Source organism: Charadrius vociferus, unplaced genomic scaffold, assembly GCF_000708025.1.
Source record: "Charadrius vociferus isolate BGI_N301 unplaced genomic scaffold, ASM70802v2 scaffold455, whole genome shotgun sequence".
NCBI lineage: Eukaryota > Metazoa > Chordata > Aves > Charadriiformes > Charadriidae > Charadrius > Charadrius vociferus.
This window is the reverse complement of record NW_009648550.1, coordinates 4,367,346-4,381,046: the sequence shown is the minus strand read 5'-3', so window position 1 is coordinate 4,381,046 and position 13,701 is coordinate 4,367,346. Positions and strand designations below refer to the sequence as shown.

General features: G+C 38.0%; 1 protein-coding gene across 1 annotated transcript in view; it reads left to right on the top strand.

The window, feature by feature from the left end:
* Positions 1–1,190: 1,190 nt before the first annotated feature.
* PUS10 (pseudouridylate synthase 10) overlaps positions 1,191–13,701 on the top strand; it is a 30,933-nt gene continuing 18,422 nt past the window's right edge. Inside the window, exons 1-5 of the mRNA XM_009886075.1 lie at positions 1,191–1,316; positions 2,909–3,175; positions 4,845–4,931; positions 11,100–11,134; positions 13,608–13,701. Coding sequence (XP_009884377.1) covers positions 1,191–1,316; positions 2,909–3,175; positions 4,845–4,931; positions 11,100–11,134; positions 13,608–13,701 — 609 coding nt within the window. The remainder of the gene's footprint in view (positions 1,317–2,908; positions 3,176–4,844; positions 4,932–11,099; positions 11,135–13,607) is intronic.

Genomic DNA, 13,701 nt, shown 5'->3' with positions numbered 1-13,701 from the left:
CGTCGCGATGGCGTGCCCGGTTGTTGTGGCGGGGGCGGGCGGGGGCTGCGGTGTGGTGGTTCATCTGTCAGTGGGTGTTGCGGAATTCCACGTGGAATTCCTCTGCCAAAGGATGCAGAGGCGAAAGGATTTCGGAGAGGCGCTGGAGAAGGATTGGAGGAAAGACCTGTTAAGGTTTACCGACAGGCAAACCACCCGAGGTCAAAGGAATCCCCCCAAACCAGAAGTTAGAGGAGGCAGGGAGCGCTCGGCAGAGGTATATGCCCTGCACACACATGTTTTCCCGTGGCCTCTCTTTATCCCCACTTTGGGTGACAGGAGACTGATTGAATCTTTGGTCTGAAGAGCTGTGGTTATTCTTACGTGCCTCCTAAACTTTCCTGGATACCCAGTAAGGGTGAGCACCTCACTGGGAATCTCTCTTTGTCCGTATTTTTCTAAAAATGTAGGAACTTAAGTTTGCTGAGAGTTCTATCTTGATACTAAATTTTGGCCAAAGAAATCAGTCTGCTCTGAAGTTCTGGGCAGAGAGAGCAACGGGAAGCTGAATTATCCATAATCTTTTAGGAAAAAAAAAGCGTTGTGAGATCTCTCACAAAAACAGAAGTCCTATATTTGAGACGGGAAATAAGAAATCTCAAAAAATTGAAAGGGCTAATGGATAGAAAAGACTTCCTTTGCCTTTAGGGCTTTGTATGACAAAAGGGAATGGCATCTGGTTTTTGATTGTTTGGTGGGTTTTTTTCCTGTGATTTTTTAAGAGTTTGATTCTTTAATTGCTACAGTTTTAGAAGGAATTTTCCGTTTTACGTTAGGCTTAATATGTCTTAGCTCCACCTGCCTTGTCCATTCAGTAGAGAGTAACATGTCATGTAATGCACTTGATCAAAGATAAAACTCTGGGCAAAAGCTCAGCATACCTTTGTCAGAACTCGACTTCAGATTTTTCTGGGAAGTACAGAAGCTTTTCCCAGAGTCAGTGGTCTTTTTGGGTTGGTCTTCCAGTTCTGTTGTGCCTTTGATTTAAGGCAAACATGTATCCTAAACTTTCTCTAGAGGACAAAAAAAATCCAGTGATTCTAAATAAAGCGCAGTTAAGTGAGTCCTTTTATTGCTGAATTGCTGAGTTGTGTTTATTCTATGCTTTTTTTTCTTTTTTTTTTTTTTTTTTAATTTTAGAATTACCCAGCATGTCGTCACTAACAGAGAAGGACAGACCAATTGTTCAGCTGTTATTGAACACTGGCACTTGCCCACGATGTATTTTGAGGTTCTGCTGCGTGGGATCGCAGACGCTTTATAGATGTCCATACAAGGTTTGTTCTTTGTATTCCTAGTTAGAACGTGTGAACATATGAATGCGGTGTTCTTTGCACTACCTTGGAGGAGAAGGTGGTTGTATTCTCGGGGTCTTTGCCTGAGAGGAAAACGTTTTGCGAAATGAGTTATGAAAAATGACTGCTGCTACACTGTGCAATTTTGAGAAATTACAAGAATCATAGAATGTAACAATTGTTGTGGGTTAAATGCTAAATTTTACTGTGAAAGTTGCTATGTATTCCCTGAAAACACCAGAAAACAGCGTGTTAGCTTTTGCACAGCATGGCTCTACCACTTTTGAAGCAGAACAGGTATGACTGTTCCCTCTGTTCTTTTTTTTTTCCCTTTAATGTAATAAGTAGCAAAGGATCTGTGGGCAGTGCAGCTGATGCAGAGGAGGAACCATCTATGCTCCAAACTTTTTTGCCTCATACTTCCTTCTTTTTTCAGTAGTACTGGTAGGGGGATGTAACTGAAGAATTGTGGAGCACAGGTTAAGGATAAACCTTCCTTTTTCAGTCAGTCAAACACAGTGTTATTAGGCATCCTTTTTAGCTGACTTTAGTGCTGAAATTCAGTGTTCTTCAAAATGTTCCTAACTGTGCACAATCGTTATTGCCTTTGTTCTTGTATTTGATACTTCTCAACTTGTTTTTGGCTATTTGGTCCTCCTCAGTATTGGTTCTTTGAGACCTCTCTCATTGTATAGGCCAAATAAACATCTCCATTTACCTGGTCTAATCCCTTGTCTTTATGCTTCCGTCTTCTGATGTCTGTCTTGGTTGTTTCACCTTTGTTCAAGTTTAGACTCTCCAGAATTCATTTGTAATACCTTTCTTCCTTATACTTTTCCATTTTCCGTCAATCATTTGAGAAGTGTTCATTCTGTATGCCATTTTTTATTCTTTTGCATCTCTACCTAATTTTCCTCTGACTTGCAACAACACATTAACTGCTTTCTTTGTTACTGAAGACTTTTTAATAAATCTTTCTTTCTGAACTGTGTCTTGCCTCTGTCGCTCATCCTTCCTAGAATTCAGAGACATGCAGATAATTCTCCTTGCAGGCACATCCTTTAATTTTTGTAGACTTTTCTCTTTATATTAAGTTCTTCCTCTATGTATTTAATTTCACCCTCGCCTGTATCTGCTTTCATTTTCTTCTCAAACTATACTAGCCAACTCTCTTCCTAATCATCTGGGCTAATGGAGTTAGAGGAATTAAATGCTAACATAATCTAAATGACAAAAAGGTCATAAACATCTATTTTCATTGAATAGCGATGGGGCCAAAGATAAATGTATTTCTGCAAGTCAGGTCTGTTAAATGTTTTCACTCTTCTTGGATGATAAAGAAGTCTGTTCAGCAAAGTTCAATTTCTCTGGATAACAATTTGAGAGCAATACAGCTTGGAGCTTTTTATTGCGTAGATGTCTTTTGGTATAAATTCCAAGTTATTAATTATATACACAAAGGCTAAACTGGAATGGTTAGTACTGCCTTTTAGAATTGTGTTTGTAAGCGCTTGTTACATCATTGGAGAAAAGAGGGAAAGCCAACAACAGTATGATTCCTCTGTTTGTGTTAGGATTTGATGAAGGATTTAAAAGAATTTTTGAAAAATAATCAAGAAAAAGAAGATACAGTTTGTTCTGATGTAGTTGATCCACCTTGTAAGAGAATCAGACTTGAACACACAGAAAAACAGCCTGATGATCTGAACCACAATGGAGCGCTACAGCAGATTCCTTCGGTTATCAATGAAAATACTGCAGTGGAGAACTCAGTTATAGAGGTTTGCAATGTGTGTTTGGGAATTCTTCAGGAGTTCTGCGAGATTGATTTTGTTAAAAAGGTAAATAACCAGTTCTTAATCTTTATGTGTACTTTTATTGGAGCTTGAGTATATTGGGGCCTAAAATATAGAGCTGGTGATTAAAAACACCGTGCAGTTAAACAATTGAGAGAAAGAAACTGGAAAACAAACTGAAACATTTACCTGTTTTGAATATTTGAAAGGTAGATGGCGCCATTCAACTATGTACTGCTTAGTGAAAGTGTTTGCATACCTCCTGTGCAGCTGGGAAATAAAATTTGTCAGTGTGACCATATTTTGCGCAGAGCTTGTCATAATGTAACTTTTCAAAAAAAGAGCATTGTGGGTGCAGTGGAATGATTGCTAGGACCACATTTTCCTAATAAAAGAACGAACAGATACCTGGTTAGATGAATTTAGGAGATAACCTGAGGTTCAACTGGTTAGATTACAAGGAAAACCTGATTGTAAATAGTGACCTCTCTTTACTTTTGCTATATGAAGGGAAAATAAAGAGGCATCAAACACTGTGCTCTTCAGCTTAGTCCCTGGTGTTCCACATGCTTCTAATACAGCATGAGTCTGTCTTTACCATGTACTACTACTTAGAAAGTCACAGAGGAAGAAAATGTTTTGGTGATGCAACCAGCTGTAGACAAAGGAGAAAATATGAGTTAGGAGAGAATATGGGCATAATGAGTGTTGCAGACATCATTTCTGAGCCACAAAATTGCTTATGTGACAAACTGAAATATTAGTGAGAAAAATCCCACTTGCATTTGAGATGTTGAACAGAATTTTAATAGAAAATAATTTGGTTTAATAGCATGAATATATCTAAAAATGGGGCTAAACAGAAAGCATAGTATATAGTTTCTGTTCAGCAGTGCATGATGTTTCTTTTTTGTTTCCAATGGCAGAGTATATATATATTTTTACAGAATCCACTTCTAAGACTTGTTTCAGAGCTACTCTTTTAAGTAGCAATGAAAAAATCTGACAGCATTTGTTAAGGCACCACAAAACCTGATTATTTTATAAGGAAATTTCCTTATCTGAGATGTTCATTTCACCTTGAAAGCTTAGCATTCATCTTTAACATTCACTAAAATTACTGACTATTTGGGCGGCTTCTTCATGTGTGTTTAAGCTTACTTTCAGTAGGGACATCTAGCCATCAGCTCTTGCTAGCCTACTTTAAAATGTTTGATGTGTGTTTGGGTTCTTACTTTATTTCCAGTGACAAACATGATTTTTTATGATGAAGAGTGATTATGAATTAGTACTGTGGATACCTGTTTTGTTCCTGTCTTATCTCAGGATCTTAAATATTTTTGTTGTCATAGAATTGTGTCACTGTCATGAGGAAAGACATTCTGAGTCAGCTGTTCTAGCCTTTGGTTGCAGTGGTGTAATTCATTGCTCTAAGATTTCAGTAAGCAATTGGTCTCAGCCTTAAAATGGCGAGTTCAGTTGTTTCGTAGAAATAAGTATGCAGTTTATTAGTAACTTTCTTTTTTTTTCAACAGAACAAAAAAGCTTGTATTTCAATAAGTTGTTAGGGATTACTCTGGTTTGTATGTTTGGCGTCTATCTGAATGTGTATTAACATGGATTTATGGTGATTATGTTAGAATAAAGAGTATCCTAAAAGATTATCAACTCAGTTCCATCGCTGTGGTTTAATATTAAAATCCTTTGCTTACAGGTGTGCCAAAAGGTTAATTCTGCTGACTACCAGTTCACTAGTTTTGTATTTTCTGTGTCACTACCCCCACAGCTGTCTGTTAGGGAGGTAAGTGTTTACAGATATTTCTTCATAACTTAAATGCATATTGAAGAAAGTAACTATGGAATGTACAAGCTGGAGGTGGTTTGATTTTTAATTGCTATTGTTTAAAAAAACCAAAAACACATGCTCGAAGTGAAGTCTGCTCTCCTCTTCCTTGTTGGTGAGTATTATTTTAATTAATAAAGTGTCTGAGTCACTTCAGTTTTCAGTTAGCCCTGGAGTTACTTTACATCTGAAAATCTAAAAGGAGTTTCTTTAAACCCTCGGTGTATTGTTTCCTTTGGTACAGATGCCAGCTCTGCTTTGTGGTTCTTCTCGGAGAAGGAACTGCACAGCTGGTGCCTTTCCTGAAATAAATGATAATTGGTAGTGCAGAATACAAATGAAGGAATTTGAAGATGAACTCTTTAACTGTTCTGCATTTTAAATTATGTGAAAATACACATTTTAATAGTCACCTGTCTTGGGCATTGTTGAAAGTCTATATTTGTAAAACTACAGTTTATAGCAGTTGTAAAACTACTGATTTTGATGGCAATTTTAATCAAACAAATTGTTTACATTTCAGTCATTTCATTACCGAGGATAATGATAATATGGAGGCGTGTATAACCCTGGTAATTTTTTTTTTTTAAATTGAGGGAGAATACCAAACATAGTATACCTTGATCGATACAGTGACAATTTTTGCTTAGTTGTGAGACGTTTTACGATGTTCCTCTGCTTTCTGATATAAAGTGAGGTAAAAATACTATTCTAAAGGGCAACATGTAAATCTTTATGATGGATGCCTGCTGTGGTAAAATGTAGTGGAAGCTTCAGTGAACACGGCAGAAAGAGGTGTAGGATGTCTTGGATTTATATATAAACCTGTGGTGAGGTCTATTCTTATCCCACACAATTTGATTGTTAATTGATCTACTACACTTTTAGTGTTGATTTGTACTGTTAGTTCTGATCTCTCGGGCAAATACCAGTGTAAAAGCTGAATTGTGCTAACATACGTTCTACTTCGAAGTCTTCTTGAACATAAGATTCTATACTTCCCATCTGAAAATAAGCACAGTTGGTGTGTTTGCTTCAGCTGCCACTGTGTCTGGTAAAATAATACCAGAACAAATTGCTTTGTGCTTTCTGAATGGATGAACCCTCCTTACTACCATTTGATTTTATGGTCATCCAAAAAATGAAATATGTCAAAAAACCACTTTCAGGCTAGGTGAGTATATGGATGCATGCATGTGTGCTCATGATGCTCTGTAAAACTCCAAATCTAGGTCACACTTACTCCAACTTTATGCCCGGTGTAGGCTTAGGTGTTTAAAAAAAAGAGGAGACTTACTATTTTTAGAGTATGATTAATCGGGTCTTTTCCATTTCCAGTCTACAGTCCATTGCTAGTCATTACTGAGACCTCCCTTACTCTATTCATTATAGCCTCAATAAGCAAAAAGAAAGCAGTACACAGAAACTTTTGGCTAGAGTCCCAACTGCAATTCCCATGTTATCAAGTTCTTAATACATTTCCATTATGCATCTTTAGCTTGACAGCTCTAGTTTATCTAGCTTAAAAATAACTCGTTTTGTTTTGTTTTGTTTTTCTGTAGCATAGCTATGTAACGATGGAGGCGAGGAAAGAAAAATTTGATGCTACTGTTCTTCCTCACTCTCCTTGTGGGTCTTTGCCAGAATGCCTCAGTAGAGGGTGTTATTGCATTGCAGTTCTAGCTCAGCGATGTTCTCACACTAATCTGAACAAGCAGGGCAAGTGTTTCTGTCTGCTCTTTAGGCAGCCTTGGCTGTAAATGGAAGCAGAAAATAATAGTTTGCTTCAGAGAGTTCCTCTTGCTGATTGAAATGTTGATGATACACTGAGACGGTGTGGACTGGGAAAACTGACTTGGTAAATGCAGTTGGTAGAAACACAGATTGATTACTTTTTAATAATTTTATCTTCTAAGTGCAATAAATTATTAGTTTGATAAAAGGGATGAGGTGTAATTTTTAACTGTATCTTGTCCTTGTGTTCAAGCAAACAATTCTACAGAGCTTGGTACAACCAAGGGAATAAAAGTTGTGGTTTGGGTCCAGAAATTAATAGGTGGAGTGAGATGAGTGAGCAGGAATCTCCAAAACCAGATCTGTTCTCTTTGGAAACAGTTTTAGTTTGTTTGTGAGCAGGTCTGCATTACGAAGTTCCTGCTGTCCATTCTATTCCATCCCTTCAGTCTTGCCAAATGCTAAACCTGCTGTTTGTGTAGTTGTGCTCTAGCTGAAGGGGTGAAAATAGGTGATGGTGGAGAAGGAACCTCTTTAAAATCATGGTGATATATTTACCACCTATCACTTCAAAAAATAATTGGTAAAAACAGTTCCTGTTTCACAGTTACAGAAAAGCAGCAAGTAATAAAATATATCAAAATATCTCAAATATCTCCAAATGCTTTGTGTTGAAAAGAGGTCTTTTGTTAAATTCTGCTTTTAATTCTTTGAACTGCACTGCACAAAAACATATGTAATTTTATCATAAAAGGACACCCCAAAGACAGCCTCCCTCCCATTGACCTTTTGTCTGACACACAGATTTTCTCTGACTTCTTTTTAACAAAAAATCAGAAACTGCCTTTTAATATTACCTTCAACTAATTTAATTATGACAGTTGTCATCCTGCCAAGTCTAAAATGTACGATAGGAGCTGGAGAAGAGTGGGACCTAAAATTTACATGCGCAAAGTATTTGTTTCTGTAATGCAAAGAAGCTATCAGCTCTTTCCACAAGTAGGATATTTGATTAAAATAAATCATAAATACAGGAGTCCCAGGTTTTTGTCAGACGACTGTATTACAATATGCAGCGAGTCATGCCCTTCAAAAGACTGACTGTTAGCTATGTCTGTAGTCTCAGTCGTGATCCATCATCCTGGTACTCGCTACAAGGACGTTAATGCAAATAGCATCTGTAGTCATTACTCCCTGTAGGACTGTGTATACCTCATCATGGAATTCCCCATCTCGAAGCTCTTTTCTAATACAGTGAAAAAATGCTGTGGCTGGGATTGCACATGGTATTTCAACTGTTGCCACTGTGATCCCTCAGATAGCATTAGAATAATATCCTGCAGCTTGTAATCAATATAGTGCCTGAGCTAGTGTATTTCAGAAATATATTTGCTGTTAAGCATTGCCCTGCAGGCTTGAGCTCTGTAATGAGCATTTTTCATTTTCAAACCACTTCACAAACATAAAGTAATTATGAAGTGGAGGGATCTGATCCCCTGCTTCACATACAGCTGGGAGAGAGTAGAGCAGGGGAGCGAAGGCAGAGGAGTAGAGGGGTTTGGCTGGCTTGGTGATTGACTATGATTTGGAATGTCTTTTGGCTTCTGTGCTCACAGTACCCTAATCTATTGTTTCCTCTGAATTGAAGGGGAAAAGTAATTTCTTGAATTCTCTTTCAGTTTTGAAGTCAAGAGAGAGGAGATGAAATTTGACTTGTGGTCTCATTTTAGCATAGTTACATGCAGAAGTTTTCTCTATTTTGTAATTGTACCCCCGTAAAACAGGGAAAAGGAGTGATATTAGCCCCCCGAGTGAGTACCAAACCTACACGTGCTTTTTAAATCAAGGCGTATGAGATTTTTTAAATTGGCATTTGTCAAATGCAGATTTCTACACCCAGTTCTATGGTTGTCATATTCTATAGTTCAGAATTATGTTCAAGGAATTTCAATTGGAAAGTATTTTTATTTATGATTTTATCTGGGTTATTATGCAAACAAGATTACAATATACTTCATGGTGTTCTGTGAAGCAGTCTTACTCATACTGTCTACATATGCAGGATAATGAATCACAGTGAATTTGAGTAAACAGTATTCCATCAATACAACTATATTTATTTGGTTCAGTAGCGTGCAGTTTTGGTAATATTTCTAGCACTGCTTTTAGGATTCCCTCATTCTTTTAGATGTACCAAAGGAAGGATCATAGACTTTTTTTTATTATTGAGGTCCTCTATCAGCCTGTAAGAGAGATCTGTGATGTGGTTCCTTCTGATATCAATGAAAAGATGATGTGATCTTGGCTCTGCTCCTTTAAGTTTGATGCACGTTTTCAAACATGAATTTAAATCAGCAGTTTTCACTGCTTTTGAGATACAAACTCTTTTGGACATTGCATATGTTTATAGGGCTGTATGACAAGCATATGGAGTCACCTTTCTGACACTTTACTAGTAGTCTGCATTCCCAGATTGAAACTTCGAAGTTTGATTATTTTTTTAATTGTAGTTGTTTTAAGCCAAACAACATGATTTTTGGAATTCATCTTCAGTGAAGACAGTGAGACTAGGTGTCCAGACTGTGTCTTGACAGTACAGGTTCTGTTAGTTAAGTGGCATCCTGCCAGTCTTAATGTATTTTGTTGTTGTTGTTGTTGTTAGTAGAGGAAGAACTGAGAATGTTATTGTTGTTGGTCCTTCATTGTAGGAAGTTTTGAGGGGAGCTTTTCTCTTCTTAGTAATTTCTTTTGCACTGACATTCTGTTGAAGTGGAAACTCTGTATGTGTCCAACATCACTTTTTTTTCCACTTAATTAAAGACCTAATAGAAAGGCCATTTGAGGTCAAAGTTAAAATTCTGGTTAATTGTAAGGCACTTTAGGTTAGTAAGGTGTGTTTTCATTGTGGTGCAGAGAATGGCAGTCACTCTTGGCCCACAAAGAGGCAAAATTTAAAGCCCAAAGTGCCGAGCAACTACTGAACTGAAGTAACAGATCATCTTCTAGAATCAGTATGTTGGTACAAAGAGAAGTGAATGAGACTGCCAGGAGGTGCACCTCTGAAATGTTTGGCTCCCCAGAGCAGGGTGTGGTAAAGATACACTTTTGGAAGCTTTTGGCATAAGCAATGTTGTTTGGAAGTCTTCGATTTCTTGATCCTTCTAAATTTTGTTCAAGTCTGTTATTGTTAGCTGGGACACCTAAGTGATGGTTTGTGATCGTCTTTTCTGGGCGGTGTCGCATCTAAGGGGCTTGCTACGTTATGTTTCTTTACATACGTAAGGCTGCTAGAGGAGAGGGGTAAAGTTTGAGGAAGTATTTACAATGCACGAATTGAGGACAATCAAGCATTAGGGCAGGTTGTCCAGAGAGGGGGTGCAGTCTCCATTCCTGGACATTTTCATGAACTCATGGGATAGAGCCCTGAGCAACCTTGTCTGATTTCATAGCTGATCCTGCTGTAAGCACAAGGTTGGACAGAGGCCTCGTGAGGTCCTGGACAGAGGTCTCGTGAGGTCCCTGAATTATCCCATGATCACGCATGCAAAGCAAATAATACTTCTTGGAACCTCTGCTCAAAGTGCATCAGGAGCTGCAGAAGGTGGCATTCACAGAGGATCTGCACAATGTAACAGAGGGGCAATTGGGAAATGAAAAAACAGAGTTCACGGTTGAGTCTGCCCATGAGTATCATGATCACATCTTCCAGCCATTCCTATGGATGCTTTGTGATAATAATTATTAGTGAACTTGGCATTTGTACTAAAAGCTCCCTCTGATTTCTAGAATTATTCCTTCTGTTCCTCACCTTTCTCATATTCAGCGTATGTCTCCTAAACTCAGTGGCATGCTTTAAATAAGGGGGCAATCCTCAGGGAAAGGGTTCGTGATTACCATAAGACCAAGTATGTCTTTTATTTAATGTTTTTTATAAGGGATGATAACTTAATTTATTTTTTTTAATTAATATGTCAAATCAGTTTGCATATACCCTCCATTTAGACACTTTTGTTCATTCCTCTGTGTGGTAGATAACCACTAGCTGCACTTGACTTAGGCTGTCAAAGTTTTTTTCTAGTTATAGTGTTAATATCAAGTTTCAAAGTGTGTTTAATGCAGCCTGACCTTTTTTTTTAAAGCCAGATAGGATTTGAGGTGAATTGCAAAGCGATGCCTTACAAATAAAACCAGACATCAATTCTATCATTCCACTTCTAAAGCAAAAGCTAAATTAAAATCCTAATATTTCCTTTTTGTCCTGAGTTTTAAAAACATTTTTCCTTCTGCTAACAGTCTCTCAAATTGTTGGGAGGTTTGAGCCTTAATTTGACTTGCTTTTTCTTTTTTTTTTTTTTTTCTCTCTTCTTCCTGGGCATGGCTGGTGACCTGTAGCGTGCTGCTTGGCTGCTGGTAAAACAGGAAATGGGGTGAGTAACTTCTTTTGGCAACCCTCATACCACTTCTGTTAGAGAGTTCTCCAGATTTAGAGAAAGGGGAGATACTATAACTTTTTTCCAGCATAGTAGAAATGAGAAACCACTTAATGCAGTGGACCTGCTGAGACACATGTGTTAAGAGAAAATTTTAACTAAGCAATTAATGCCGTGTTTTTGAGGTTAAGACTGTTGCATTCATATAAAGGTACTTTTGCTAACAGTTGTGGAATATGTAGACCTGCTTCCTCTGTCCTTGGCCAAGATTTTCACTTTGTACCTTCAAAACTAAGCATGAGGAAATTCAGAATTGGGATGTGCTGTCATTTTATTTGGTTGTTTTTAATTATTTTTTGTTGTCCGTAGCTCTTGCTGTATGTCAGACAAGAACTCTTTTATATAGACACCATTTGTCTGTATAAAAGGCAAGCAGTTGATTTTATAGTCTTTTTATGATACTATTGTCCAGTTTACTCGATGCTTACAAAGGATAAGATGGCATCTGGATTGTTTTTTTTGTGTTTGTTTTTTTTTTTTTACCTGGTTTGACCTTAGTTGGGGTTTCTTATCTCTTTTGCCTCATAGTGTGATTATGGGACATGGCATTTCAACTTGGAGTGCAGGCTGTCTGTCCGGCTGTGCAGCTTTGAGTTAGCGTAATGGTTCTGAGAGGTGTCATGATGCCACTTGTGAGCCAGAATCTTCTTGTACATGGAAGACATAATGAAACACAGACCTCTTCAGGTTTAGCTTACGTTAATAATGACTGCAAATTGTTAGTTAGATAATGGTAAAAATTCAGTAGTGTAGCAAGACAGATATTAGTGCAGTGGGTGCAAGTTAGTTTTGACTCTTCTTTTTTATTCCTCAGTGCTTTGAAATCAATTTAAACGTTTGATTCTTTGTCTACTCCAGGACACTCCCATTCCTGGCCAAATGAGAACATATTATGGCTGTTTTGAATGGATAAATTGTCTTTGTGAGCAAAAGGAAAGAAATGCACTTCTCTCAAAGTTAGTTGAGGATACTGAACTAGTCTTTGGTGGGAGCCATCTTGGCTGGAACTACCATTTCAAGATATTCATAGAAAGCTAGACTGAAAGGTGATGAATCGCTTCCTGCTTTGAGACTAATTTAAAAGCAATTGTTTCATGTAATTGCTTGAGAGAGGATAAGATCCTGTAGGGCAGCTATTGCCCACATAGCCTACCATTGGTGCCATTTGTATAGGAGGGCATGCGCTTTGCTCTGTAAGTTCCCAAACAAGTGGTTTGAAATCATGGTTAAACCATAACATATATGCTTGTATCCTTACAGGCATCTGCTCCTTTTAATTTCTCTCTCCATAGGCAAAGACACAGGAGTGGTGGCCTGCTCTTGTACCAACAGAGATAGTTGAGCCTGTCCCAGCAACATCAACTGAGGTTATCATCTGAGCTTTTCCTTTTAGGAATTTGTGCCCACTGAAGTTCATGCCCTACTTTAATGAAGGACCAGGTCACCCTTTTAACAGTAAAAATAAGTCTTAATGATTTTTTTATTTTACTTTTTAAAAAAACCCAAGGATTTTTGTGCATATCTCTTTCTTAGCTCTTCTCCAGGCAAACTCTGGAAAGACTTTTGCAACTTCTGATCTACCATGAAGCTATGGCATGATTTTTCTCAGTGCACGTTCTTTTACACAGAAAAAAATAATCTATTTTTAAATGTTAGTGAAAAAAAAAACATGGGCAAATAGCAACAGGGCAAGACAAGATATTATTTAGGCTGAAAGCTGGACAGGAGGCTCCTTAACAAGTATTGCAGGTGCTGCCCTGCAGGATCCAGATACACAGTTTACTTAAGCTGAACTAGATGTTGATTTACTATCAGAAGGATCTTGCCTCCATCTGCATGTACCTTCTGTCTTTCTTTCTGTCATATGTGCTTATGTGACCACCCAGAGAGCTGATCATCTCACTGATCTAGCTGAAAACCAAAACTTTTTTTGGTGGATCAGGGTTTGCTTTAAGTGGGATCGGTGGACTGGTATTAATTACCATGCTGTGTAGTGTCAGCATGCAAGTGCTGACAGGAGCGCATGGCCAGAGGCTGGGAGGAGAGAACGTAGTCCTCAGTTGGCTTGAGCTGACTGTACCTCAAATAGCTACCCCTTTAGCTACTCCCTGCCAAACTCTTAGGTTTTTTTTGGGAAGCATCTTATGTAGAATCCTGGTCTGGCCTTAATGTTTCCTCGACACTTTGTTAATTCAGTACAAAGATTCAGTGCTATTATAGGAGGTCTTGGAAAGCCTTTCATACTTTTGTGCCATGGTCTGTATGCTTAGTACTTTTGTCCTTTTTTATTTGTGCATTGTTTGTTTACCTGGGACTAGTTACTTAAGTTTGTCTTCAAATACTGTATGTCATGTATCTATCTTTGACAGACGCCTGTGCAAGTTATTATTTCTTTGTGTATGTGATTCAGAAAACTGGGCCTTTCCTTGGCAAAGGATGACATTGTTCAGCTGAAAGAAGCGTATAAGTGGATTATTCATCCCCAATTGTCAGAAGAGTTGGGT